Source organism: Athene noctua, chromosome 5, assembly GCF_965140245.1.
Source record: "Athene noctua chromosome 5, bAthNoc1.hap1.1, whole genome shotgun sequence".
NCBI classification, from domain to species: Eukaryota; Metazoa; Chordata; class Aves; order Strigiformes; family Strigidae; genus Athene; species Athene noctua.
The window spans coordinates 47,913,197-47,940,306 of record NC_134041.1 but is presented as its reverse complement, the minus strand read 5'-3'; the positions used below and the strand labels follow the sequence as shown (position 1 = coordinate 47,940,306).

Here is a 27,110-nt window from a genome sequence, read left to right as displayed (position 1 = left end):
CGGCCGCGGCCGCCGCCGCGCTCACGGGGCCGCCGCTGCAGCCCAGCGGCTGCGAGGGAGGGGCGGGAGGCGGGCCGGGGCAGAGCGGGCCGGGGGAGCGGCAGCACGGACCGGCTCGCTCCGCACGGTTCCCAGGCCCTAGTGTCAGTCCGCCATCGCGTAAGTCAGTCCACGCCCGCCTGGGTACCGGTGGACAAACACCGCTCGCCCGGGCTGACCTAAACCTCGGGTGCAGCTGCTGAGCGGGAGCAGTTAGCGCTGTGGCTGGGGGAGGTGTCTGTGGGTGAGGAGGAAGGCTTAAATGAAGGTGTGGTGGTCGCTGTGGGGCTGGGGTGGCTGGGAAGAGCGGTGGCTGGAGAGAGGGGACTCCTAAGGTAGAGGGAGGTAGGAGGTTGCAGTAGAAGAGGGGCTGTCGGCCTGGGTTCTGGGGAGGCAGTGCTGGGCAGGGCAGTGCTGTGGGTTGCCCTAGGTCCCTGCCGGGAATGTCTATCCACTGCAGCAGTCACTCCATTGAGAAGTTGAATGACCTTGGTGGTCTTCTGCTGAACTTGTTCGGCAGATGTTGATCATACTGCTATCTTTCTTGGGGCCCAAACCTGGACACAGAAGTCTAAATGAGGTCTAAGATACTTGTGTTTAGCTCATCCTGCACTCCCAGGCATGGTAAGAGCATTTCCCTTCCTTCCTTTCATTGTGCGCATGGCTGTTCTGGCAGCTTGGCATCCCAGCCTTGAAGTACCTCTCCTAGCGCTGGTGGCTGTTGTGTGGGGCAACAGGTCTTGGTCCTGGCTTTAAGAACAGGAGGCACTGATTTGGGCAAGCACTAAAAATTCTGTTTGTTCAGACACTTACCTTGTTATCTTAGGTTTTTCATGCAACACCTGTTGTTCACTGAGTTTGGCTTAAAGTGTTATATGCCATGGAGCAGTTTCTCTGTGCTCAGTGGTGTTGTTTTGTTAATCCCATCCTGAAGCAGATGTGCAACGGACCTTTACAGTGCTGCAAGGATATTGTTTGGGTACCTAACAGTCTTCGGAGGAGAAGTATAAGGGGTGAGTGTCCTGTTGTCCAGACACTGGCCATTCCAGGCCTGTGTTCCTGATGGATGGCAATAACATTTTATTGCAGGAAACTCTGGCAAAGGGAAAGCCTATCTGATGAGCATTTGGAAATTGTTGTCTTCCATTAGAGAATTTGGCAATCCTTTGTAAAACTCAGGTCAGAGGTGATGTTAAGTTCAACATCAGATTGATTTAGCATTTCAGTATGGAAGACACCGCACGTTGTGCCTTTCCCAAGCAGTGTTGGTCACTAACCTGAATGCTTCCCTGTAACCTCTTGCAGGGTGTGTCTGGAGCTGATTCTTCTTGGACAGCATAGGAAGGCCCTCTAGAGAAGTTTGAACATAAGTGTTGTTGTTGGCTGCTTCCAAGCTGAGTGAGCTTAATCTCAGATCTGTGTCCACATAACCACGTTTTGAGGAACTGCTATTCCTCCTTCATTTATCTCCCAGAAAGGGCAGTTCCCAGTGTCTGCACATTGCTTTCTTCAGTCAGGCAGAGCCATATTCATGGAGAATCTGAGTTAGTTCATAGTCAGCCCTGCTGCTGCAGCAAGGGAAAAGGCACCACTGGTGAGGGTAGAAGGATTTTGGTGTTGTGATTCTCTGTTTTCCCTCCCTTCCGTCATATGTTTTGTGCAGCATCACACTGTCAGGTTCATTGTGTGCCTCTTGTCTGAATGTTAGGAGGTGCTGCAGAAGAGTGAGTGAGAGCAGAGAAGGGCTTTGCTGCCAGGCAGTTCAAAGAGGTGCTCACTTCCCCTTTACCTAAGCTGGAAGTTTTGATCCTGCTCTTCCTCCCTTCAGACCTAGAGCCCGTGTTTGTCTTGGGTGTAATGTCTGATGTGCCTGTGCCGGGTCTGTCCTGCTACATTGTGGAGGTGGGCTAGGTCTGTTCTGAGTTCTCTGAGGTGGTCAGGACATGGGTTTATAAATAATGTGGTGCAAGTGAGAGTAGCCTCTTCACAATCTCTTTATCTTGAACTGCAAACTTCTCCAGAAGCTCTGAGCTCAATTCCCAGGGGTACCACGGACTGCTAGAGAAGGTGTGTCATCTCCTTAGCATGTTTTTTCTACACTGCATGAGACAAACATGTTTTGCTTATATATTGATCTCTATCTCCCAGATTATTATCAAATGAGTTTCATTTGCTACAAGTCTTGATTGAGGAATCTGGATTTAAGCCCCCACCCAGGAACACCCACAGTGCCTGAGCTACTGTGTCTTGGCCTGTAATGATGAACCCTTTAATGTGATCTTTCACCTCCTGAAATAATTTTGTAGGTGAGCAAGTGGAACACAGTAACAGGGTGAATTGAGAAGCTAGAAGAGCTGGAAACAATTTCTTTACTGACAACGCCAGGAATATTTCTCGAGATGGATGCTGTTGTTCTTTGTGTCCAGGCTGCTGCTATGTCTGCATCTCTTCAGTCCTCAGTTGCCAGGTTATGAGCATGAAAGCAGTTGTGCTCTTTGTAAGGGCATTCACAAACCATTAGTTAGCGTGAAGGTAAATGGGGATCTGCATCTGTCCAACAATCAAGTGACTTCTCTGGCTGAGGTTTTCTGAGTTTAGACTCCTCGGCATTTGGGCCATTAAAGCCAACTACTGTCTGCTTAGATGCCAGTGTAGTCTTACAAGTGAAGGTCTTTTGGGTCTGACTTGCTGCTGTTGGTAATGTGAGGAAAGGAAAACAGTTGAAACACTCTATCAAGAGGATAGATAATTTAATTTAAAATAGATCAGTAATACTTCAGAGAAATAGTATCTCCCATTTTTGGGTTTTCAGGGGATAACACCTCTGTCTTGGGTGGAATATGTGGTATTGATCTACAAGGGAAACAAAAATGAAATCTTGGTTGTAGCAAAATCAGTCTTATAAAAGCTAAAATCTTTCAAAATAAGTGATCCTTGAAGTGTTCCTTCTAATATGTTTGTATTTTCAGCAGTTATCCCCCTGTTACCTCGACTTCCTCAGAGAGACTGCAGTCATCAAAATAATGTAACGCCATTGAAAACAAAGAAAAATTGAAAACCAGTTAAAAGTGGTTTGTAAACACCCATAGCAATCCCTATACCCATATTCTACTGCTAAGTAGAAATCTTTAAGGTTTTTAGTAGATGAATGAATTCCCTGTGTGAAACTTTAAGGGTGTTTTGTCATTAGTTCAATGATTTTCCTATACATTTTCTCAGTCGCATCAAGGCCCCAGATGAAACTAAGGTGTCCCCAAGCAGGAAAATGCTCATGGTAAATGAGATTAGGAATCCGAGAAAGTAGATTTGCCATGTCTTTTGGATCTGCAAATTTGTCCAGTCCACCGCTCCAAACAGCAATTGGTGTGCCTATCTTCTCTATCTTGTACGCAGGAGGAGTAGACTGCAAGAAAGGGAGGAGACCTGAGTGAATGCTGTTGCATCAGAAGTTGTGTTTAGAGAAAGGATTCTGTACAAGCATCTCTCTTTCTCTTCTGCACTCACTACAATAAAACAGTAAGGATGAAGACCACCCTCTCACTGTCTATTTCCCCAACCCCATTCCCTGTTGACCATGAAAAGGAATGATCCATCCTCTTCCTGTCTCTGTCCTTAATGCGTGGCTATGAGTGGTCCTGGAGTTTGTCATCTGCTTGTGCCCTTTGGAGGTGGGGATATTGAAAGAGCAGTGTCTGTGTTTGTCAGGCAAGGACTGCAGAGCTGTTGTTCATGTGTGTCCTGGTTTTGGCTTATATAGGATCCTTTTCATGCCTTTATAGGGCATGGAATGAAAGACTTTTAGTTGTACTGTTCCAGACTTCGCTTGACACTCTCTCTAGGTCCCAGTGTAGCCCTTGAGCATACTTATGTTATCTGTCATCACAGGGGAAATCAAAGAAACACGAAGAGTAGAATGGGGATCTTATGAGACCTGAGCCAAATGACTTAATGCAGGATGTTTTTTTGTCTACAGGTTGGTAAGGGACCATGCAAAAGATGCTTTTAAATTGACCCCTATTATCTAAGGGTGGTTCTGTTTTTTTCTTGTTGACTGCTATTTTGAGCAATTTCCTAATGACCCAAAGTATTGGGAATAGAACATTACCCATTCCAAAATTTAAACTTCAGTATTAGAAGACCATATGTGTGGATGGAAGGTGTCAGAGAAATCTTTGGAGTCTTTCTCCACCTGTATAATAACGTGCCACGCACAAAATAACCTGCCTTGACTCAGCAAAGGCCACAAGAAATCAACTGATCGGACCAAATCTCAAAAAATTGCCAGGAAATTTATCAGTGTTGCAGGAAGAGCGCAGCATTTCTGAGTGTTGACTAGGCAGTAACCAAAGCTCCTAATGACCAAGTTTTGTCTGTTTCCTTTTTTCTGCACAGGATACATTAGTTTATAACAGAAGTAGTCTCCACTGTACTGCACTCAATCATCCCTTCCGTTTTATTTTTACAGGAAGTAGCTTCCCAAAACCAAGGTATACGTTTCCACCACCACACCCCCCGCCCCAGTCTAGTGTTTAACTGAAAGGCAGAGCTTGAGGATTTTGGGGAAGTGAAGAGCTGCATACTCATCCAGTCCTAGGAATAGGGTGTGGCTCTTAGCCTTTTGGGAATGGCAGGTAAATTGACATGTGGGACACATCCCTGCATCAGTAGGGGAGGCAAAACAGATTTCTGTTAGCTGTCTGCAAGGATCTGTCTATGCCTTGTCTGTGAGTAGACTTACATGTATGAGTATTAGATTTAGGTGAAACACTACCTCAGACTACTCTCCCCTTCTTTATCACTTAAGGTGCTAAAACCTGATTTTTTTTTTCTGTTCTTATTTTTGCCAGGACCCAAAGATGAGTTCTCAGGAAACTGCATTGCCTTACCTGGTTGTATTTCTTCATGTTTTCCTTAGAGCCGTAGTCATAAGCTTGGAATTGGCCTGCACGTGTTAGCTATTAATATTGTAACAAGACAGATAAAAAATAAAGTGTTAATAGTAAAAGCAGAGTGTGGGACACGTTTTTTTGCCTGTGATTGAAGCCAAGGCTCAGGCAGTGGACTGTGAGTAACTCCCACTCCTTTGTGGGCTTCCAGGGGTACTTAGAATGGATCGTAGGGTGAGTGGTTTCATTGCCTTTCTTCTTGCTGACTTTCTCTCCTGACCCTCAGCTGCCATCCTTGGTATGTTTTGTTATTAAAATTGTGCTTGACTACCTCAGTTAGCTAAAGTTGGGGTCCCTCTGTGTAAAGTTTGTGACACAGAGGTGAGCAGAACAGGCAGTTCCCCACTTGCTGCTTGTGCCAGCAGAAGCGTTTGTGTGGTTAACTGGCTTTGGGAGGTGATCCAAGCTGCAATTAACTCTGGGAGAAAGACTTTAACCTACATTACTTCTTTGTCTGGCTCATCCCCAGGCTGAGCAAGTTTCCACTATCCTCCTACTGCCTGCCAAGTGCCTGGACCAGGCTTGGTTCACTTCTGCAGCTTTCAAGGCAAATGTCTTCATAAATAAAGATGAAGGCTGGAAGCCATTAGAGCCCAACATGCAGAGAGGTCTGATGTGCCCTGGGGAAATCTCAGTGCCTGATACCAAAGGGGCAGTTCAGGTAATGGTCTGGTGAGCCATGGGAAACAGTGCTCCCTCTGCGGCAGGTGCTCATGGCAGCACGTGAGAAGGTGTGATGGGCACTTTCCCAGATCCACCGCATCTAGACTTCCCTGTAGGCTGTTGGTTGCATAAAAGCAGTAGTAAGAGTCTGTTTATACGTCAGTAGGCCGTTATACCTGATGCCAATGGATAGCATTCTGTACCGATGTTCCAGCAGGATAATGTCCTACGTATGTATCTATTCGGCTCTGGAGAGAAAGCAGAAGTGTTATAAAGGCAGTGATCCAGTGCTGTGCCAGAATAAAGCTGTGAAGGACCTGAGCAACATACTGCTGCTGTGTTAAAACCCCATTTTATTAGGATATTCTGCAAATATCAAAAAGAAAGTTGAGGAGAGACTCACAAATATATGAGTTTACAGTAGGAATTAATATGTTTAATTTTATCCCTTTGGGGGAGTCCCACATTAGTGCTTAGTCATATGGAAAACTATTCAGGGATTGTGGCCTTTGTTTTTCCCAGTTTCTACAGTTTGTCTGATGCTTTTAAATAATTCTGTGCTTAATCAGTAGAGGAGGTCTGCAAGGAGAAGAGACAGCTGCCAGAGTAAAGGAATGAGATCTTGCTGTTGATAGAAGTATGAAGAAACAGCTCTAAGTTTTGACTGGAATTGTTTTAATGTGTAGCAACCAAAAAAAACCTCTCTCTTATGTTGAGATGATCTGGATGTCTTTCTATTTAGGAAGAAATATATGAATTGTGCAAAAGAAAAAAGATCTTTCTCCATTCATTTGTCCATTTTAAAAAACTTCAGTATCTGTCCAACTTTTCTTTGGCTTAGCCCCAAAAGAGCAGACACTCAGGGACATCATTGCGAGATGGCACTGTTCTGAATTCAGCCTTTTTTCCTTGTTTGATTTGACCATGTCAGGTGACACACCTCATCATTAGCTGAGGTTCTAGTTGGCATTACTTAAAATCTATGTCTCTGCAACTGTATGTAGACATAAGGCAGAAAAATTGTTTTCCTTCAAAATTACTTTAGCTTTACTTGTATTAAGATGTTCTTGGACATGCTTACCATATTCAAATTTTCTATCCTGTCCCCAGCTATGTAGCAGAAGATACTGCCACAAACTTTTCCCAGAGTTCTGCAGATCTGTGTTAGAGGCCCCTTCAGCAGTTCATTTTGTTGAAGAGTTCCTTTGCAGCCAAGTAGTAACTGAGGGGAGGAAAAGCATTAAACTTTTTTCCTTGTTGCAGGGTTATTTCATGCAGAAAACTGTCACTCCCTCTTCTCTAATAGCCTTGCATCTTAAACTAAGATTGCTGAAACTGCTTGCTATACCAGTATCCTTTAAAATATGTTCTTCCCAAGAGCACACCACATGTTTTTCCTGGGGCTTCTTATTAGGCGTGAGTCCTGGAGGTCACTACGCATCTGGTTTTAGTGCACTGACCTCAGTGAGAAAGGGCATTTGGCTGCACTCATGACTGTAGAGTATAGGAAGTCCTTTTTTCCTAATATTTCTTCCAGGAAGGTGCAGAAACTGTACTGTGAGTATGGCTACTAAGTAAAGAGGGAGCAGACAACTGAGAAGGGTGTAGAGCTTGATGTTCTATAGTCACGTAGTGGAAACAGCTTGGGCAGAAAGAGGATGTACTCCTGCATTTTGACATAAAGTACAGCATGCAGAATTTCCACCATTCACAGAAAATTCTATAAAATTGACGAATTCTGGTGTGAAAGAGGTATTTCTTTTTAAGTTTCCTTTATAATTTTACAAGTAAATATTTCACAAGCATAAATGAACTGCATGTTTAATAAAATTAAGATGTGAGATATTTGTATTTTTCTACTAGTGCTTAAGGCTAGATTTAGTAGACTATGATAGACTCCTTTTATTCTGGTATTTGTGAGCTCCTTTCAAAGATATTTGATTTAAACAAATAATGGTGGAAGTATACCCGCTATCTTAAAGAAGGTGCAAAAGAGATACCATATAAAGCCTTGCAGTTTAGCTCTGTGGAAACTCTGGAGCCTACCACCACTGTCAGCAGTCTGATACACTGAATTAATTCTTAAATCATCACCCCATCAAAATTGACAAAGCGGACAATTACGTCTTTTAGAAAGAGGAATGACATACCCTGATCAGTGATTGGGGAAGACGTGTCAGTGTTACCAGAGGACTGGGAGCATATGTGATTGTGGCTGCTGGTCCCAAAGCAAAGAACACTTTAACCCTTTGGGCCAACTCAGGATAAGTAGAAAATGCTACGAAGCCTGCAAACACAGAAGACACAAGTCAAGTTATTGAAGAGATCTCCACAGACAAAAAAAAAAATCAGTAGGCAACAAGGAAGTGAGACTAGATTAGCAGCCCATTGGCTGTTGTCCATTTCTGTGCTGCAGACCTGAGGAAAGCGTTTGATTCTTGAAACTTTCGTTTGAGAGAGAGAGTTCATTGTAAGGATACAGGTTCATTAGGTCATAGCCACATACTGATTTTCTTAGAACTGAAAATTTTAAGGCCATATTTTGGGGAGAAAATGCATTGGTCAGATTTTTGTAATTCAAATTCCTTTTTAAGTTCCCCAAATCCTAATAAAATAATGAGTTTTTCAGCTTGCAGTCTCTAAAAGACTGTGCATGTTTATGCTCACATACAGTAACACAATAATCATCTGAAGATTAAGAGCAGAATTTTTACTTGTAACTAAGTGCAAACTTAGGTGAGAGTGAATGTATGCATAAAGGAAGAGTATGGGGAAGAAAGAAGGAAATCCTAAAAGGGTGTATCCCATCCTGTTTTCTGAACGTGTGTAAATTTCTCCACTGATGGATTTGGTGAGAACTTTAACTGGTTTCCTAAGACATAGGTATCTAAAGACAAAGAAGGTGATGTCTTGGCCTGAATGATTTGTTCTGCAAAAAGACCCTTAGAATGCACACGTGAGAAGAAAGGAAAATAATTATCTAAAAATGTGGCTACATGCCACTTCCCCCCATTTTCTCCTCTGTTTCTGAGTTTATTTTTGTAAAAGGGCAATGTCACATCATGGCATAAATACCCCAGTATCTACTCATGGATATTATATATAAATTATAAACACTAATATTACCTGCAGTTGAAGCCTCTGAGTGACCAACATAGTATACATCCTTCTGTCCAGTTTTATTCATGATGAAGTACAGCTCTGCTGGAATATCATATTTACCTATTTCATCAAAGCTGCAGGGGAGAAACACAAAAAGCTAGCAGACAATTTGGCTATCACAGTGTGAGTTACTGAATGTCAGTTTCGTTCATTGCAATAAGCAGGACCCATTGAAAGATGAGGTTGCACACTTTGTCTGCATTCTTGCTTGAGTTTGGGAAGGGGCTAGAGGGACACAGCTGTACTGCCAGGCTGCCTGATGCCTTGGGATCTTTGCAATGGAGGTGCCAGTTTTGTCTGTTGAGGTTCTGGTAGAAGTGAATTTAATCATTGTTCTTACCAGCATGGGTTACAGAAAATATTTTTTCCTAAGTTAACATCAGTTGTGATAGATCAGATTTCTAGACTGAGCTGACCAGTCTCCTCTCCTGTCTGCAGGGGACGTGCTATCTGGTGGGAGACTTCAAGGTTACAGATGTCTCACTGTTTTGAAAGGCTTTTCCCCAGAGAAACCAGCACTGTATATGGACGAAGGTGACCTGTGTACTTCCAGCTTTGATGCTGTACATGCTGATTGCCGAAGGGCCTGTCCAGATCATGTAGCCAAGCCCTTCTTATGACCCCCCTGACATGCCCACAGTGGCTGCATGTGGGGAAAAGAGTTGGTCTCCTTAGATGCTGCATGTCCCACTTGAAATCAGATTGTATGAAAACCAGTCGGGTTTTCATATAATCCAGAAGGTGATTTTTTCATATGACCAGAAGGAAAAAGGATTTGAATCCCAATATTAACTGCTTAATCTTGCTAGTCCCCTAGCAAGTTGCTTTCTTCAGTAATTCTTTCTCCACAGACTACCTGAACTGCCAGAATTCTTTCTGGCAGGGCTTAAGGGTCTTGTGTTTTAAAGACCAGGTATCTCCACGGCTGTTTCCCAACCAGACATCATAGCCAGCATCTGCGAGGATGAAGCCTAGGCTGTTGTTGGGCAGGTTAGAAATCCAGTGAATAGAGTCTCCTAAAGTACCATGGTGTAGCAACACTGCAGGCTTTTTCCCTGAAAAAGAAGAGGGTTTTCTTATGCAGTAGTAATAAGTATAGTTAAAACTGGGGTGCAGAATCTGGTTTTGCAGGAGGTTTTTAACCTATATTCAGAATTCAGGCAACATTCCTGACTAGGTGCTGTTATTGAGATACCATCACATATGCAAAGGGGAAGGATGGGGAACCCATGTAAGTGTTGGCTCTCAGACTTTCCTTATGTCCTGTAACTGTGTCACACCTGTATTTTGGCTGTTCCTCCCAGCAGGAATTCTGAAAACACCAAGAATGTATCCATCTTCTGTGGTAACTTGATATTCCTCACTGGGGTATCCATGATATCTGATGATTTCACTCTGTGGGAAACCAAAGGAGATGTTGTTAACATGCATTTACAGTGTAGAGGTGGGTGGGGAAAATGTTTAAAGGCTGCTTCTAGACAGTAATGTGAAGCTAGCCAAGAAGATGCCAGGAAGATGAATGTGATAACATATCACTGGCTTTTTCTTTACTGCTCTGTGTTGTACTGGTCAGAGGGACCCAAATGAGATTCCATGCCTCTTTCTTTTGGGAATGATCAGATAATATGCTATAACATACCCATGGGGACTGGAGGATGCAAACAGCAGTGAGAGGAGTTGAGCTATGTTTGTGTGATGTGGTTTGTGTATGCTCTTTAATGCTGTATCTCTCAAATTGGAATACCGAGAGCTGCGTTTGCTCAGGTAGGAACACCTAGTTATACTTGGAGCTTTCCTGACATACCCCATATTGCTTAGGTTTTGGCTAGGTACTAATTGCTGTAGCAGTGGTATCCAAGCACTACACAGGCTTATGATGGTGGCAGGAGGACAGAGTTCACCTGTGCGGTAAATGAGACTCTTCCTGGGCCCTGCAGCTTGATTCCATGTGCTGTTATGTGTTAGGACTGTCTTGGGAGTAGCTTTTCCCTGAGTATCTAAGCGCTGTCCACCACTTTTCACAGATGCCTCTTTGTTCTTTTAGACTACAGGGATGATGTTATTAAACAGTTCAGATAAAGCCATCCTCCTCTGGAAGGTAACCAAGTTGAGCAGTGTGGATGTGGCTGCTCTGTGATGGCAGTGTGAGGTCCCTGGCCACAGGGACCCTGGATGAGAATAAGTATTACAGGTCTTGTAAAAAGATACATCAAAGTCTTTTTCAGATCTGCTTAGGTCATAGTTGTCTGGTTGGACCCCATATTATGGGACAAGACAGAACTGTATTGAGCTACTAACCTTCTGGGTGATAGTCTGTCATGTTTTGCAAGGCTGATACACATCATACCATTCTACAGATTAAATATGTAACAGTATCTGTAGAGGCAGTGCCAAAAGCTGTGGGTTTTGGTCCATAATGAATCATTTCTTGCCAAAGTGTGGTTAGGCAAGCCAGGTAGGGTGGGTCTCCTATTACAGACTCACTCACAGCACCCCCTATTACCGTCTTTCACTATTGTGAGGATGTCTTTGATGATTCAGAGCAAGGTGCCTTGGATTACTTTGTGTTGTGAGAATCTTCTGTTTGAGGAAGGGGTTCAACCTCCCTTGCCACTGTACTGAGCAAATGGATTGTTACAGAAGGGGAAGACTTTGCTTCCCTTGAGACTAGAAACCAGTCTTTGCCTCCACTGCAAAGGAATTCTCTGGTAGCTCGGACTGTTTGGATATCAAGGTTTCTTCTAGGCCAGTACTCCCTATCATGGTGATGGAGGGACCACTTTGAAGGGGCCCTACATTTAGCCTCCTGACAGAGACTGCAGTGATAAGGTGGTGGTAGTGAGAGAGATGCTTTAGAAAGAAAGTGAGAGAAGGTGGCCCAACTTACAACGTTCATAAAAGTTTCAGGGTTGTAAGTCTTCCTGTACTGGCTTGTGTCTGAATTCAGAGCGGAGGGTGTTGTGAGTCCTGTTGAAAAGACAATTCCTTGGGAGCAGAGCAACACGAGGAGGCACCACATCTTGGGGCTGTGTGAAAGAGCACATGCAGGGGTGGTTGCATTAGGAAGAGTGTGCTGTGGAATTCCACAGGAAGACCCAGCTGGGGAGTCTCCTGAAGGTTGCCCAAGGTCTGTTCCCCTAGGGACTGCCAGATTAACTACTTGTATGAGGAAGGACTGTCCATAGCTCATCCCATTTAACAGGGGGCAGGAATGAGTCAAAGGCTCCAGAAGAGTGTGGAACCAACCTAGAGGAACGTGTTGTATGATATCAGTGCTAGTTCGTGCCATGAGTTCCTTTCTTTCTCACATATGGTCCTTGCCTTTGTAAATATGTGTCTTGGCCTCCTGGAGGAAAGACTGCATTTCGTGGTTTTTAGGGGTTGACTGATGCTCACAGGGAAGCTTTTCTAAATAAAAATCATAGAGTGCAGTCTGTCTACTTAGTGCCCTGCTTTTTGGCTGTAGCCACCTTTGTAGTCAGCACAGAGGAAACAGACAGGTCATAAAGCCAGAGTGTATTATCTGACATATCATGGGGAAGATTTTAAAGATTTGGAGAGCCTGGAAATGGTAGCCAAAAGATTTGTTTTCTCTGAACTTCTTCATGAGGGAGAGTGTTCTCAGTTATTTTCTTTTTTGATTAAATCTATCATACCCCTTGAGTCATTAGAACGTTTGGATTAAACCAAAACTGGGATATACCCATGATTTTAATATTGGCATCCAAACTCACTCTAGTCTATCCACTTTGTAGGAGAATACTTCCATTCTTCTGTCAATAGAACAGAAATCCTCCCACCTGTGTGCTCTGGAAGCAGTTTTATACTAGCTACTCCACGCTTTTTGATGTTTTATTCATTTCAAACAGAAGTAAAACATGTTCCTCTATTTCTGCATTTGGGAACAAAACCAGAAAGTTCAGCTTAAGACACGTTTGCTTTTGTACTAAAGGTGAGGCAATGAGGTAGCTAAATTGTTTCCCTTTTTGGGTATACTTTTTTCTATATTGTCACCTGGCTTATCTGGCACGTTTTAAGGCACTTTCAGATGAAGGCTTGTAAATCAGATTGCACCAATTAACTCCAAGGCTTGGCACACACTCTCTCATTAATTTCAGTGGCAACATCTTGATTGTAGGAGCCCTGAACAGCAATCTAGCCTTTTTATGTAATGAAACAATGCCAAAGAGCGGCATTTACCATAAACTGGAATTAACTGACATATTTAATGAAAAAAAAAAAAAAAAAAAAAAAGGTAGGGAAAGGGACCTGAAAGATACATTCAGAAGGCCATTTCTGGAGACTTTTGATATTTAATGATAATAAGCTTTAAACCTTCTAGAAATTTGTCAGTGTACTCTTTCAAGAGTCATAATATTTTTTTTCACATACACTGTGAACAGGGCAGAAAGGCACCAGGGCAGTTAATAGGGCTAGCAGTTGTCAGAATCTCCTGGTTAACTTCCAAGGAAAGATTGAATGCATTTGGAACTATGAGAGCAAAATGTCCAGTTTATGCACACACTTTCAACACCAAGATTTTCATGCACCCACAGTGTCATCCTTAGATAAAAACCCCAACAAGTAGAACAAAATCAAACCATCAGTTACTCTTTTTTTTGCATTTGTACAGGTCAGAGACTTCTCCCTCTCAGCTTTAGTGAACATGCACTTTGATGCATAGCATCAGACTTGCAGATCAGAAAGGATGCAGGCTATCTACTCTGACAAGCAACTGCACAAAATCAAGACTGAACATCTTTATAGAGACAGGCACCAGAGAAAAAGACCATGAACACATACGTACAAACAACTTACCTCTGCTTTGACTGCCTTGCTTGTGTCTTCTGCTGCAGTTCCTGGTCTGTCTCCGCTAGCAGGCTGATTCACAGGCAGAAACCTGCGCTAATAAAAGGAGCAGCAGTAGGGTGCTGTGTGATGTCTCTATGTACAGGAGTGCTGATTTGGCAGTATTTAAGGAGGGGAGTTATTTTATGATAAATAGCACCATTGCATGACATTCTGAAAGACCAAATTGCACCATGGAACAAGAGAAGTAAAGAGGCGTCTAACCTGTGGTTAGGATATTTAGCGTGGTCTCTGCAGCTGTGGTTTGTACAAAAACTGGCATGGTCACTGGTTCCACACCTGTCACTTATTTTCTGAATTGCTGTTTACAGATTGCTTGGTGACCAATTCTTCTTTGTTAGGTAAACTTGGAATAAAAATACAACTGATTTGAAAGATGTGTATTTAGCATCACACACATGTTCCTAAATCTGTTTAGTGAACACCATAACAGCAAAGACGAGTTTTCTCTGAATTAGCCTGCTTCTGTAGGGATTCTCAGGTGCTGAATTAAGGTTGAAAACATTGTGTAAACTTTGACTCAGAGAGGATGCTAACAAGATTTCTTGCTTCTTCCAAGCCATTTCCATGAACTCTATGAAAACACAATATGTTTAGAGACCTCTGTCTAACTGCTGAATTAATTGTAGTCAGCCCAGGGGCTCAGTCCTCACTGAAACTGGCCTGGTGCCCTGGTGCAGCAAATTCTCTGCAATGTGGGTGCTAATCATCTGTTGTCTTGTGTGAGCAAATGGAGTGAAGTAAGTCTTTGTTAGTAAACAGAACCTGAGAGTCACCACAGAAACTATTCTACTTGTAGAGTGCAGTCTGTGGAAAAGACAAAAAAGTAATTCCTCAATGAAAAACATTACAGCTCAGCAAGTCTGATGCTCCTGCTTAGTGAGAGATAAAGAAGAATTTTCTGTGCTGTATTCCCAGCTAACATCATACTACTTTTTTTTTTTTTTTTTAATAGAATTGTCAGCTTGGAATGATCTGCAGCATTTTACCTAGGTTCACGTCATGCCAGCATACAGAATGTATGATATTGTGTCTGATATTATTGGTAAGAATCGAAGAAACGAGTGAAGAACAAAAGATAGGTAAACCCACCTGAATAGGAAAAAGGTACAATGAAAGTAACGCATATATAAAGAGCATAGGAAACACAAAATCTAAAAGGTATACAGAAACTCCCTAGGACATGCTGTCCTTACTTAGAGAACCACGGCAGCTGAGATAGTAAGTATTCTGTTTTGAAAATGCTGGAGCAAAACTTTGATGCCCAGGTGGTCTGGCCTACAGCCGCACATAGCATGAAGTGCCCAGGTATGTCTTAACGCCCAGTGTCTGCCAACTCTCTCTTAGGTACACCCCAAGGTATCCTGTGCCACTAAACACACCTCTGATGATTTGCAGGCTGGCGGGGCGGGGCAGGGCAGGGCGGGGGACACAAAGGGGAATATGAGTGTTCCTGTCTCCTTTGCAAACCCTGTAAATACAAAAGTAGTGTTCATTTAAGGAAATGGTCTATATGTGCTCTTCCTTTTGTCTTGGAACCCTATCCTCTTCACAAGTACTTTTGTGGTTCTTATCAGTTTTCTCCCTGCATTTGCCAGATGTTTACCTTTTGTTTGAGCAGGCATGTGTGGGAAGGAAGCCATCTGTTTATCAAATGCTTCAGTCTGCTGAGGCATCGCCCAGTCACTATGTTACTTGGCCAGTTTTAAATTAAGGGTTACCATATAGGATAATACTGATCATGAAAATGCATACATGTGTCAGCAGATTTGTGAAGATGTACATCCTCACTGACTTTTACAGGACTGTTGTGCTCCACATTGTGCAGTACTGCCTGAAGTACTTCAGGCAACAACTGAAGTGTTGCCTGAAGCTATTGCTGTGCTATGTGGTGGAAGGTTTGTTTTTTTTTTTAAAATACTTTTCCATGTTACCATGCATTTATATATTTATGTTAGGAGAGGATTAAGTAAACTACTATGTTGCTATATTTAACAGCTGAGCAATTTGGGTTTTCTTTCACCAAGTTGTAGTTTATAAATTCCAACAACCTGGCCAGTCAATGTAGGAGGATGTCCATTCCTTAGGATCTTGATGTGAAGAAATACCGGCAAGGAATACCTTTTCACCTTTGAGGTATTACTCACTCCTCCATGTCTTTAGGCCAATGGAATATTCACCACACACTGAAAGATCAATCTGTTGGGAGAATCCAATATCCACCAATACTGGTAGGTGTAGTGTACGTTTCTGTTTTCTTCAGGTCAAGTTAGAGCTGGTGCCAGCAAACTAACAGTACAGTCAGTGGTGCTATACTACTTTAACCAGAGAAGGATAGAGACAGTATAAGTAATTTTACATGGTCCTCCACCTCGTTGGAGAATAAATATGAATATTATATGGAAATAAATGTTCTCAAATGTAAGGTAGAGGGCTTGGATTTAAGACAGATGATTGCATGCATATAATACAGGAAATGTTAATTTAAACTATAAAGGGAAAAGATATACTGGGGATCTGAAGACACTTTAAATATGCATGCCTTACGTGGAGAGACTGTCTGAGTGTAGTACAGAAGTACTATCAGCATCCTCAGAGCCATGAACACACAAAGAGGGTGGAAACATCAACAGTAATTCTCTTGCCAAGAAAGCTCTAATGCAATTAACATATAAAATTAGCAGGTTAAACATGAATCATATTCATTGTCTGGGCTGGGCTAGGAAGACTGAGTAAAAGGTGATGAAAGCATCTGGCCTATTTAATAAGTGAAGGTAATGATACAGGGAACTCTTGTTAAAGGTGTGGGATCTAATTGCTTCCCTTTTCCCGGTAGGAGTCTGGAGGTGTTCTTGCAGAGGGGATGGAATATGTTTAAGTCAGAAGTAGCTTGGGTGGCAAACTAGCTAGCATTCATAGCTACTTGTTTTAAGTTTTAAGTTTCACGCTTATTTTTTCGTTTCCCCCCTCCCTTTCTTCACTTGTGAAACTTTCTTCCTCTCTCTTTCTCTCTCCTCCCCTCCTCAACCTGTTTTGCTACTTTCCTTTTTCGGCAACTGGAGGCTGTTATTGCAAAAATGACAAAGGAAAATGCTTCTGTGTTGTAACTTGTTCTGTCAGTCTCCCATAAGCTGCTGTTCTCACATTTACCTCCTTGGGTTTGGTTTCTGAAGACAATTGTTTCATGCTACCAAGTAGAAAGCACTTAAAAGGAAGTGTAGCTTAAGGAAGAGTGATAGTTTAACGTTAAATATTAACCAGATTCAAACAAGCTCAGGAGCATTTCGAGTGAGGTTAACTTGTTGGGCTGGTGAACAAGAACGAACTCAAGCAGTGAAGAATAGGCATGGGGATACTCTATTCAGAGGTACGTGACCATTTTTTGCACAGTAACCAAAGCTATTGAAGATATGGATATTCACTGGGTTTGGTTTGTTCCCTTCGCAGCCCCCCGTACACAGGCTTATACAGATCTGGAAGTTCTTTTCCTTTGTACGTCAACGATTAAAAATTGACAGAAGTACTGTTTGTAGGAGTAAAGAAAATGCAAAAGCCAGTGTAATTATTGTGACTTCACAAAGAAAGTTTGTGTTCAACGTTTTTTGTTGTGCTGTGTTGAGATCAGAATGATTCTGAGCATGGTGCAAATAACAAACATATTTTCAAAATGCAAACAACTTGTTGGTTTATGTTGAATGTAGATAATAAAGCTAATGCCTAAGGAAACATTCCCCCCCTACCCGGTGATTGTTTTAGGAATGTGATTTATTTTTTTTTTAGTTCTTATCTTTATGGTTTTGTCCCCAGACCATGGTTCATTTAGCATAACTCTGGATTTTAGCATACATGCTACCTAAACAAATTAATTATTTTATAAAATTTCTGTTTGTACACTTGGGAACAAATGAGGATTTTGGTCCTTTTTGACTATGAATGTAGTGGCTTGCATGGCTGCTTCTTTTCCTGGAGATAGCATTACAGAGCTGTTTCTTTCAAAGGTTACATTTCTATGCTGAAAGCCACTGTTTTATTTCTTAAAAGGCTATTCAGTGAAATCGAGTATCTTCTCCTCTTTCAGTATTATAGGGAGCTTGAATCTGTGCATTCATAAAGTGATGGGCTGGGTAGATTGCACCTTGTTGTGAAAGGATTTGTTGCCTCTCTCCAGATCTACTACTCTGAGATAGTATTGTACAAGAAGCTAGTGTCATCTAGCTTAATTAAAGTGGTGTTTAGGTAAGATTCAAATGCTGTCCATATCTTCCATGCTTACTAGTTAATACTTTCATATACGTTAGTTCTCTTCCTTTAAAAATTTTGAGCGAGGTGCAGTTTTCTGGATAAAGTATGGTTCATTTATACAGGATAGAAATCTAGAGAAGTGAAAATAAGAAAGTGCAAGGTGCCTTTTCTGAGGTGTATGGATTGGATGCTAGTGCATTACTCAGCATCACAAACATGATTTACACTTTCGTGTTTAGTTTGTAGCATGTCTGTGGATTAATTTTAGTGCCCATGAAGAGACTGTGGATTGGTTCAGAATGTCTCGACGTTATGATATGACTCCTTTTTATTTAAGCAACTGCAAAGCATTGGTGTAATTTAGGCAATCCCCTGCAGTTCTCAAAGAAGGAAGCAATTATAATCTGAAATTGCTCTCCCAGTTGCAAGACCGGCTTTACCTTAGCCTTCTTTCTATTGGCTGAATGCTTTGTCCTTATTGCCGTGCCTTTAACCTTTATTTCATATGTGGTAGAACTTGCCAAATAGCTTGTGGTTTATCACTACCTCAGCAAAACTAAGCAGAAGATTCAAGAAGCTCTGAAAACAAGGAGATAAATTCAGATGTAGCAGTTCATCTGGACCTGAGTAACATACCAGGCCTGGATTTCAGTCACATTGCCCACAATTGATTAAAAATAATAATAATAAAAAAATCGGTTCTGTAGAGGTATTGTCCTTCTTCCTGATAGGGAGTTTTTTTACTTTTCTTGCACCCCTTATCTGGTGATCCTGTACTGAGTGATCTCAGCCATGAAAACCCTTGCCTGTCCTATGACTACTTCTCACCTTTCCCGAAGCCTCAGATACTGGACAATGAAAGCCTCTTCTGAAGGATTTGTAGAAGAAGTATAGCTGAAACAGACATTCTAATCTAACTATAGAGGTTTTGCTTTAGAACTGCACATTCAGTTTTCCTTTCAACACCTGACTTGTATCAGTATTACTCAGTGATTGGCATATCTAATCTTCAAAGTCTAATTTGCAGTCCACAGTGTCTGTCCTTTGCTTTCTTTAGTCAGGCAGAGCCATGTGCTCTCGTTCATAGTCAGCCCTGATGCTGCGGCAGGGAAAAGGCACCACTGGTGAGGGTAGAAGGATTTTGGTGTTGTGATTCTCTGTTTTCCCTCCCTTCCGTCATATGTTTTGTGCAGCATCACACTGTCAGGTTCATTGTGTGCCTCTTGTCTGAATGTTAGGAGGTGCTGCAGAAGAGTGAGTGAGAGCAGAGAAGGGCTTTGCTGCCAGGCAGTTCAAAGAGGTGCTCACTTCCTCTTTACCTAAGCTGGAAGTTTTGATCCTGCTCTTCCTCCCTTCAGACCTAGAGCCCGTGTTTGTCTTGGGTGTAATGTCTGATGTGCCTGTGCCGGGTCTGTCCTGCTACATTGTGGAGGTGGGCTAGGTCTGTTCTGAGTTCTCTGAGGTGGTCAGGACATGGGTTTATAAATAATGTGGTGTAGGTGAGAGTAGTCACTCTGTGTCTTGGACTGCCAGCGCCCCTAGAACTTGTGAGCTTGGTTCCCATTGATGCTTTCTTCAGGTTTGTTTTTTTTTTTTTTTTTTTGTTGTTGTTGTGGAAGCACTGGCCTTTGTTTCTCACATGTGCCTAAAGAAGATGCCATAGACTTTATGTCTGTGCTCCAGTTACCAGTGCACCTCTAACAAGGAAAGCTGCAGGGGTTCTCCTGGCTGTGCTACACTGCCATGAGAGTTCTGCACTCGTAGTCCTGCTCCTCTCCACAGCTGAGCCCAAGTCTGAGACATGAACTTTGGATTCTTCTGATACTGCTTCTGTCTTGCACATGATGCCCAGTTGGGTTCTTGGGTTTTGGATGGAATCTACTGCTTGTACATAACATTGTTCTAACTCTATAATTGGCCCCACTGCTGATATTCCAGACAAGTTGTGTCTAACTGTGTGTATGTAAGAAACTCTGTCTTCTGAGCAAAGTTTGGAGAATTCTTTAAAACAATCTTAAGCACAGTTAGTCCTAATTTATATAGAGCTGCCAGAGTGGCAACCCAAAAAAACAAAAGATGGAAGAGTATTTATGGCAGAGGCTTCACAACTACAGAAATCCTTGCACACTTATCAAGCTCCAGCTTGAAGTCAGTCAGGTTTTGTGTCTATTCTGCTGCTACTATAAGACTGTTTTGGAACTTTACTCTGCACGTGACTAGAAATCTCTTTCTAATTTTCATGCTAAACTTTTTGGCCAGATATATCACCTTTTTTACCTTAGTCCTTGAAATTAATTGGCTCTTCTTCTCTAATACTTACCCTTTAATTTATTTTGGAATTACAGCACTGTCTCTTTTCTTCCTAGCCAATCTAAGCAAATCAATCTTTCTTCAGGCTCTTTATATTCCTCAGTTGTGTAGCACTTCTGCCATATTCTGATCTCAGTTTTGGACTCAGATGACAAGAACTGTGTCCACTATCCCAGTTAAGTGCCTTCTGTAATAGCTCTGTCCTCTCTCTGTGAGAAAGACTGCCTATTATAATGTTTGGCACTGGTTGCTGTTTCTGATGTCGTTCTTACATAAGTGACTGATTGCCACCTATTTGTAATTTTACTTATCTTTATTCTTCTCTAACACATTTTTTCTGAAGTCCTGTTGTTATTGATATCCAAATAATGAGCTTATAGTTGTTTGTATTGCTTTGTTCTCTTACTTAAATATTCTGCTATGTTTGCTCCTCCAGTCATGGAGTCGTGTTTGTCAATTTGGGAGTTATATTACAAGTCTGATCTATGGGACTTCTCACCTTTGTTTGACTAAAGGAGGCATTTTCTACAATGCAAACCAGCAGAGTGGGACTCAAGAAAATCCCATAAAACCAGGAAAAAAGTTCAGGTTTTGGTTTTTTGTTTCAATATGAATGGAACATATTAATGTGTGAAAGAATTGATTCTACAAAGAACACCCACTGCAGTGGCATAATAATAATAATTTTAAAAAATACTTTTAAGTACATCAGTTACTCATATATTAGCTGTTGGAATGGATGAAAATTACTTCCTTACATTCTCTGTGCCCTGTTTTCTGAGAACAGCCAGTTTCAGTAGGTAAAAGAGCAACATGTCTCTTACGTGCGAGTCTCCGTGCATGACTTCAGTTCCAAATAATGTAGTCTCCTAGAGAGTGGTAAGTGCTCCATCATTATTTGTGGCTCTAGAACTGGGTCCAACAGTAGTCTAAGGTTTGGAAAAAGATCCCATGGGTCAATGAGAGTATCAGTGAAAAATGTGTTAGGCTTAATGGCCTAGCAAGTAAAACTCTTTGAGGCAGTACAGAAACAAAAGTACAAAAGCCTATCATTTGGTGACACAAGCTGCTGAACTAGCAAGAATCAGACTAGAAGGTAATAAAGTAGTATGGTAAATGTCTGGGATGTGAGCAGGTCAGCAGATTTCTTGCATCTTTAAATAAACAAAGCAATACTTAAAAGAAGAATAATAGGGAAATTAGAGGTGGAGACAGACTCCACTTCCTGGACATGAAGATACAGTACTAGACACCAACATGACAGAGAGTGGGGTTCTAGAGTAAAATGATCATTTAGATGGCACAGGTAGGTCACTTACACCAAGAGGGATTTAAAAGAGGGGGTTCTCCTCAAAATCATCAGAGTGATTCTGGTTCTGAATGAGTGTATAATAACAAATGGCATATGTAGACTTTTGTAAGAATACAGACAGGTACAAATTTACAGTATTGGAGTATTCTTTGTAGAGTTCTGTGATATAATAAAAACAAAACAAGAAGTGGTGCAAGATCTGGTAAGCATGTAAATACTTTCTTTCAAAAGGAAAATCCCTTCTCTTATGCAGCTGTCCAGAAGAATAAGCAGAAATGATGCTGGAGGTAAACTTGTGTTGTAGATCAATTTTTGTCTGAAGCAAAAGTGTAAATAAGATGAATCTTTTTAATGTGGGGAAAAAAGAGGGGGGAGGGTGAGGAAAGGGCTCAGAGTTCAGGGCTAGATCTTGTTCATATAGTATATTTAGGATGTGATAAGGGAGGATGGGACGGAAAAACTGCTGGTAATTTTTAAAGAAAATGCCTATCTTTGAAAATGGTGAATAAAACCCTCAGTATTGAAGACAGAAAAAAAAATAAATAAAAGAAACATTCTCTTTTTGACTGGAGAACTCACTGTTATTTTCTGCCTGGATTAGGCCATTAGAAACTCGTAGTACTCCTGTCATTCTCAGGCTCTCCTTAATCTGAGTTCTTGCTACTGGAAAGGGAGAGAATTGCAGGTTAGGTCAAGGGTGTGTAGAAATACTGAGCAAAGACTTGAGCAGCAAGCAGTTCTCGGAAGTCAAGCAGGATCTGATCTGTGGGCATACGTGCATGTATTTTTTAGGTATGAAGTTTAACTTCAAGCCCTAAAGAAGCAGTGTTGGGGTTTGTTTTTTTCAACTTTCACCTGAGGTGTGGTTTTGTTCCGGGAACTGATGAGTCAGAAGTGGTCCCCCTTGTTCGGCAGTGCTCATCCAAAGGCAAAGCCTGCTGAAAATTTAGAGAGGCGTGGGCTTGTCAGTGCTGCTGCTGCAACGACCAACTCCTGTGAGATTGGCAGCCGGTTTTTTTAATGGCTGCAAATGAACTGGATTTATTTCTTGAATGATAGACACCGTCCAAAATGAACAGAAAGTTAGTTCCACCGCGAAGGGGCTGTGACTTCTCAGGCTGCCGGCTGCTGTGTGGCAGCTGCAGGAGTATCTTTTACCACCATCTTCTGGAAGTCACTTAGAACTACAACCTCTGTCAGAAGTGCTTGTCTGTCTTAGGATGTGCAAGTATGAGGGAAATGGGAAATATGGATGTCTTAGTGAAATGTGTGCTGATGTATATTCTCCCTTCAGCCCATTTGTCAGGCAGCTTACAATAACGATTTCAATGAAGTTCAGCTCCTTTTGGAGCGCAACAGCAACTATCTGAACATCCAGGACAGCTTCGGTGGAGACACCCCCCTAATTTGTGCATGTAAACAGGGAAGCAACAGGATAGTTAGCTATCTTCTAAAAAGAAATGCTGATGTCAACCTCAGAAACAAGGTAAGTGGCCACTGACTTCCTTGCAGCGACTGTTTTTACAGATTCTTGGAGTGCATGTATGGGGACACTGACAAACACAGCCAACTTGTGGGTTTCCAACTGAGGCATTAGTATAACCCCCAGATTATAATTCTATAGGAAGAGGAGATGCATGGATTCTTCCTGCTGATTTAACATGCTGGGCAGTGGTAGTAGCCACATGAGATGTCCACTGCCCTCTTTCCCTATGAAGCCTTGTCCAAGTTCACAGGCATACACATGGAATCCTTTGGATCCCACATTCTTCTTGCACATGTAGCCCAATTTCCATGAGCCTCTATGTGTTAAATGTGCTTCCACTTGAGGGAAACAAAATGCATGTGTCTGTTTCTGCTTGAAAATTAGAGAAATATTTCTAGTGGATAACCTAAAGGAAAATTTGTGAAATATAAATTGGTCTACTATTTTCAATATTAAACAGATATAATCAGATCACTGAATCTGGTACTAATCAGAGTTATTTTGTATTTAGAAGGACCGCACTTGTCTGCATTATGCTGTCAGAAAACGATTTACCTTCCTTGACTATGTGCTCATCATAATCCTCATGCCAGTTATGCTTATTGGATATCTTCTCATGGTGAGTCTGGATGAAAGCAGCAAAGACCCTGTATGTTTCCCCTTACCACCTTTCTCATGGCAGTATTTCATGCCAGGAACCTGTATAGAATATGGACTGCTTCTTTAAAGCAAGGACTGATGGAAAGCAACAGAAGAGGCAGGGATTTTGCTGTGAATATAGCTGGTGAAGGAACAAAATTGTATCACTACATCAGTCTGGCATTTGCAGAAACCAGACACTCTTTTTTTTTTTTGAAAAAAACACATTATTTAGTCAAAATCTACTTAGTACTATATGCAGATGAACTGCCTCAGTGTGTTACTCTTTCCCTTGCACCAAACAGATCTCAAAGACTAAACAGAATGAAAACCTGGTCAAGATGTTGCTTAGAGCTGGAGCCGATGTTAATGCTACAGACTTTGTAAGTGGGTTTATACAAATGCAAATGTGGCTTGTATGCATACAACAATACTAAAACCAGACTTCAGAATCTTCTAGCAACATAGTCCTGCTTTCAGAGTAGGATCAGGGACTGAACTGACTGTGATGTACCAGTAGGATTCGATGTTTCCCCTTGACACTTAGGCAATAGTTTTGTAATGTACACAGAAATAATTCTCCACTGATCAACTAATTTTCCCTTTCTGATGAATGCCCTCTTAAGAGAATCCAGGTAAGCTGTGTTGAGATACTTACGTATTGAATACCTGATCCTATAAAGATTCTAGTGAAATAAGGGTCTGACTTTATCACCATTTATGAGTTCTTAGGCTGGAACAGATTTATGGGCAAAGGTCGTGCCACAGTGCTAGATCCTGTGTCTTCTCTAGGTCTTCAGAGTGTGCTGACCTTCCATATGTAGAGTTCTCTATCCACTAGCCTACCTGGGTGTGGTAAGGAGCTCCTCTACTCTAAGACAGAGAAGGAGGATTCCCAGTTTTGTTAGCAACTAAATTCTAAAACACTGAAGTGTGAGCAAACAATATTGCTTAAGACATAGTTGATGAAATCAAGATCATGGAATCCTCTGAAATTAGTAAAGAACTATTGGCTTCCTGCTGAAGGTATTAGAACTGTTCTAGCAGCTGCATCACAGGGAAGAAATGATTTTTTTTGTTCCTGTTGCTCTTATGAGAATTTATTTGTTTTGCTGTGTACTGTATTGTCACAGGAAATAGTATGTGTCTTTTGCATCCAGCTGTTACAGGGAAACTAATAAGGCTACAGGTAGTTAGAGTTGCCTAAGGTCTACTAAAGAAGTAACAGAACTAAAATTCATCTGCTTCTGTTTCCCTTCAGTCTGGTTGCACAGCCCTTCATTATGCTTGTGAAATGAAAAACCAGGCAGTTATTCCTTTACTGCTTGAAGCTCATGCAGACACTTCTGTAAAGAATCAGGTAAGAAGGTGAAGTTCATGACTGTATTTCCTTATCATGGTGGTGAACGAGTATGTTGTAGGCCTTAGCTGGTGTGAGGCATTTTTTAAAAAGGGTGCACAGCTTTCTGGCACCAGACTTGTTTGCTGTAGAATATAAAGCAATGTTTGCTCCTTTGCCTTTGTTGACAAGAGGAATTTTAAAGTCCAAATCCTTTGCTGCTGGATTTCTACCAGTGAACACTGCCATCATGTTCACTGGATTGGCAGATCTCTTTGCTATTTTTACAGTACCTCTTCTTAAGTCAGTTTTTTCTAAGATGCAGGCTGCAGGAGAGTGGTAAGAGCCTTTCTAGGTCCTCTTTGTGCCACTTGACAGTGTTTTTCTGAGGGGCTAAGTCAAGCTGCTTCTGTCATCAGAAAAGCTCAAATGTTGCCCAAATAAATATTGACCTGGGAGTATCTGCATTACTGAGTTGAGGTGAGCCATGTATTGTCCATGTTGCTCTTGAAATCAGCTCTCAGCTTAGCTCTGCATTGACTTTGGACGTTAGCCCCAGGAAACAGTGGAATGGCCGTCACTACTGGAGGGGAGGACTCTGCTCCTGGCTTCAGTGAGGTTAGTATTAGACCCAGCACATTCTGAAGCTTTTGGTTTAGAGCAAGGATGAGACAGTGAAACTTGTGCAGGAGAGCACTGCATCTGGGTGGCAAATTCAAGAAAGCTCTTTGTATTTGACCCATATTTATCATATTGCAATATATTTCATCTGTTTCTTTCAGAATGGGGAGACTCCCTTAGATATAGCAAGAAGATTGCAGTTCCACAACATTGAAAACATGCTCATGAAAACTTCCTAGTCATCAAGGACTTTTGAACATACAGAAAATTACCTCATCCAATAATCCATCTTGCATAGGAGCCGGAGTCCTGCAGAACATTGAGGGATATTACTTGATAAAGACTTGGTCCAAATCCACCCATTCTTTGCTGCAGACTTTGACTATTTTGTGTGAGACTTCTCAGTACTCCCAAGGCCACATGGGCTGAAAGGAGTTCATTTGATTTTGCTAAACTGTGAATGATTATGGTAGTGTTCAAAATATTGCCCTTCCCATCTGCTTCCCCAGTTTTATACTTAACTTGCATAGACTATGGACTTTGAAAGCTAGCTATAGTACTTCTGGAAGCCTAAGCATTACACAAGATGGTTGGCAGCAAATGCAGAAATAAAATATTCTTTAGAAAGTGTGTTACTTGTTCCATAGGGGATACACTTGACAACTGAACAACATCCCACAGCAATTACAAAGTCTGGTACTCTTCCTCTTAGTATTTCTCTTCCTACAATGGGAGTGACAGGGAAAATAGATCTCTCAGCTTAGCACTTCCTCCTTTCATCCCTACTACAAGTTTCACACACCTTAATTATCACTATGTTGCTACCAGGGAAGGATTGTGTTCTCTATTTTTTCATATAAGAAACAGCAAAAAGAGATTCAATGAGTTGCTGGAGACCACAAAGCAAATTCCCATGTCGCTTAACGCATTGAGAGATAATAATGAAAACATGTTTGGTGCAGTAGAGAAACAAGTCTCTCAACTATCTTTCCAATATAAAGACTGTACTAAAGAAAAAAAAAAATCAATAAATGAAATGCTGTTGATGGGAACCGGAGGTATCTTTCCCACAGGACTGGACAAGAGGCATGCTTTTCAGAGTAATGCATGCAACAAAAATAATAATAAGTTAATGATTCTTCTCTTGCATAGGTGAAGGCAGAAGAAAACCTGCAGTGGTAAGCAATGTATTAATGTGGCCTGGTGCTTTGTGATTTAATAATGCAGCAATAAAGGGGCATTTCCTTTCAAATGCTGCTGTATCTTGCTTTCTTGGTCTAATGGATCTTTATTTTGATGACAGTTTTGGCCATTTCCTGTAAGCTGTCATAAGTTCAGATGATATATGCCATGATCAGCACTGCTCATGGCTGCTAGACTAGGTGCATGAACAAGCTGGTGTATTTTTTCTGTGTTGCAGAATATATATATATATATATATATATTTTATTGTAACTGTTCTATTGGATGCTGACAACTATG

The 27,110-nt window shown here is 41.6% G+C and overlaps 2 protein-coding genes across 7 annotated transcripts; one reads left to right on the top strand and one right to left on the bottom strand.

Annotated features, from left to right (window-relative positions):
• The first annotated feature begins 31 nt into the window (after positions 1 to 31).
• Positions 32 to 26,962, top strand: ANKRD22 (ankyrin repeat domain 22). Of its 6 annotated transcripts, none has more exons than XM_074907406.1 (8): positions 32 to 159; positions 977 to 1,052; positions 21,775 to 21,830; positions 22,838 to 23,029; positions 23,541 to 23,648; positions 23,974 to 24,051; positions 24,930 to 25,028; positions 25,790 to 26,962. In XM_074907406.1, exons 3-8 carry the CDS (start codon positions 21,819 to 21,821, stop codon positions 25,865 to 25,867), a joined length of 567 nt encoding a protein of 188 aa, XP_074763507.1. In that variant the 5' UTR covers positions 32 to 159; positions 977 to 1,052; positions 21,775 to 21,818; the 3' UTR covers positions 25,868 to 26,962. The 6 variants fall into 6 exon arrangements, with proteins under 6 accessions (XP_074763507.1, XP_074763508.1, XP_074763506.1 ...); XM_074907407.1 differs by having other exon boundaries at positions 974 to 1,052; XM_074907405.1 differs by having other exon boundaries at positions 32 to 663.
• On the bottom strand, positions 3,209 to 11,721 carry LOC141960980 (lysosomal acid lipase/cholesteryl ester hydrolase-like). The gene is made up of 9 exons (XM_074907402.1): positions 11,698 to 11,721; positions 10,091 to 10,205; positions 9,667 to 9,865; positions 8,775 to 8,884; positions 7,799 to 7,935; positions 6,730 to 6,870; positions 5,825 to 5,896; positions 4,926 to 4,994; positions 3,209 to 3,442 (listed from the first exon to the last, which is right to left on the bottom strand). The coding sequence occupies exons 1-9, from the start codon at positions 11,704 to 11,706 to the stop codon at positions 3,209 to 3,211; spliced, it is 1,086 nt and encodes a 361-aa protein (XP_074763503.1). The 5' UTR covers positions 11,707 to 11,721.
• Positions 26,963 to 27,110: the final 148 nt, after the last annotated feature.

Coding starts and splice junctions, on each gene's coding strand:
- ANKRD22 (XM_074907403.1), top strand. CDS start 17,026: ATGGGGATACTCTATTCAGAG. Junction 17,047..22,837: donor TGGGGATACTCTATTCAGAG/GTACGTGACCAT, acceptor TTCTCCCTTCAG/CCCATTTGTCAGGCAGCTTA. Junction 23,649..23,973: donor TTATTGGATATCTTCTCATG/GTGAGTCTGGAT, acceptor TGCACCAAACAG/ATCTCAAAGACTAAACAGAA.
- LOC141960980 (XM_074907402.1), bottom strand. Junction 9,866..10,090: donor GAGGAACAGCCAAAATACAG/GTGTGACACAGT, acceptor CTTCTTTTTCAG/GGAAAAAGCCTGCAGTGTTG. Junction 3,443..4,925: donor ACATGAAGAAATACAACCAG/GTAAGGCAATGC, acceptor CCTTTCTTGCAG/TCTACTCCTCCTGCGTACAA.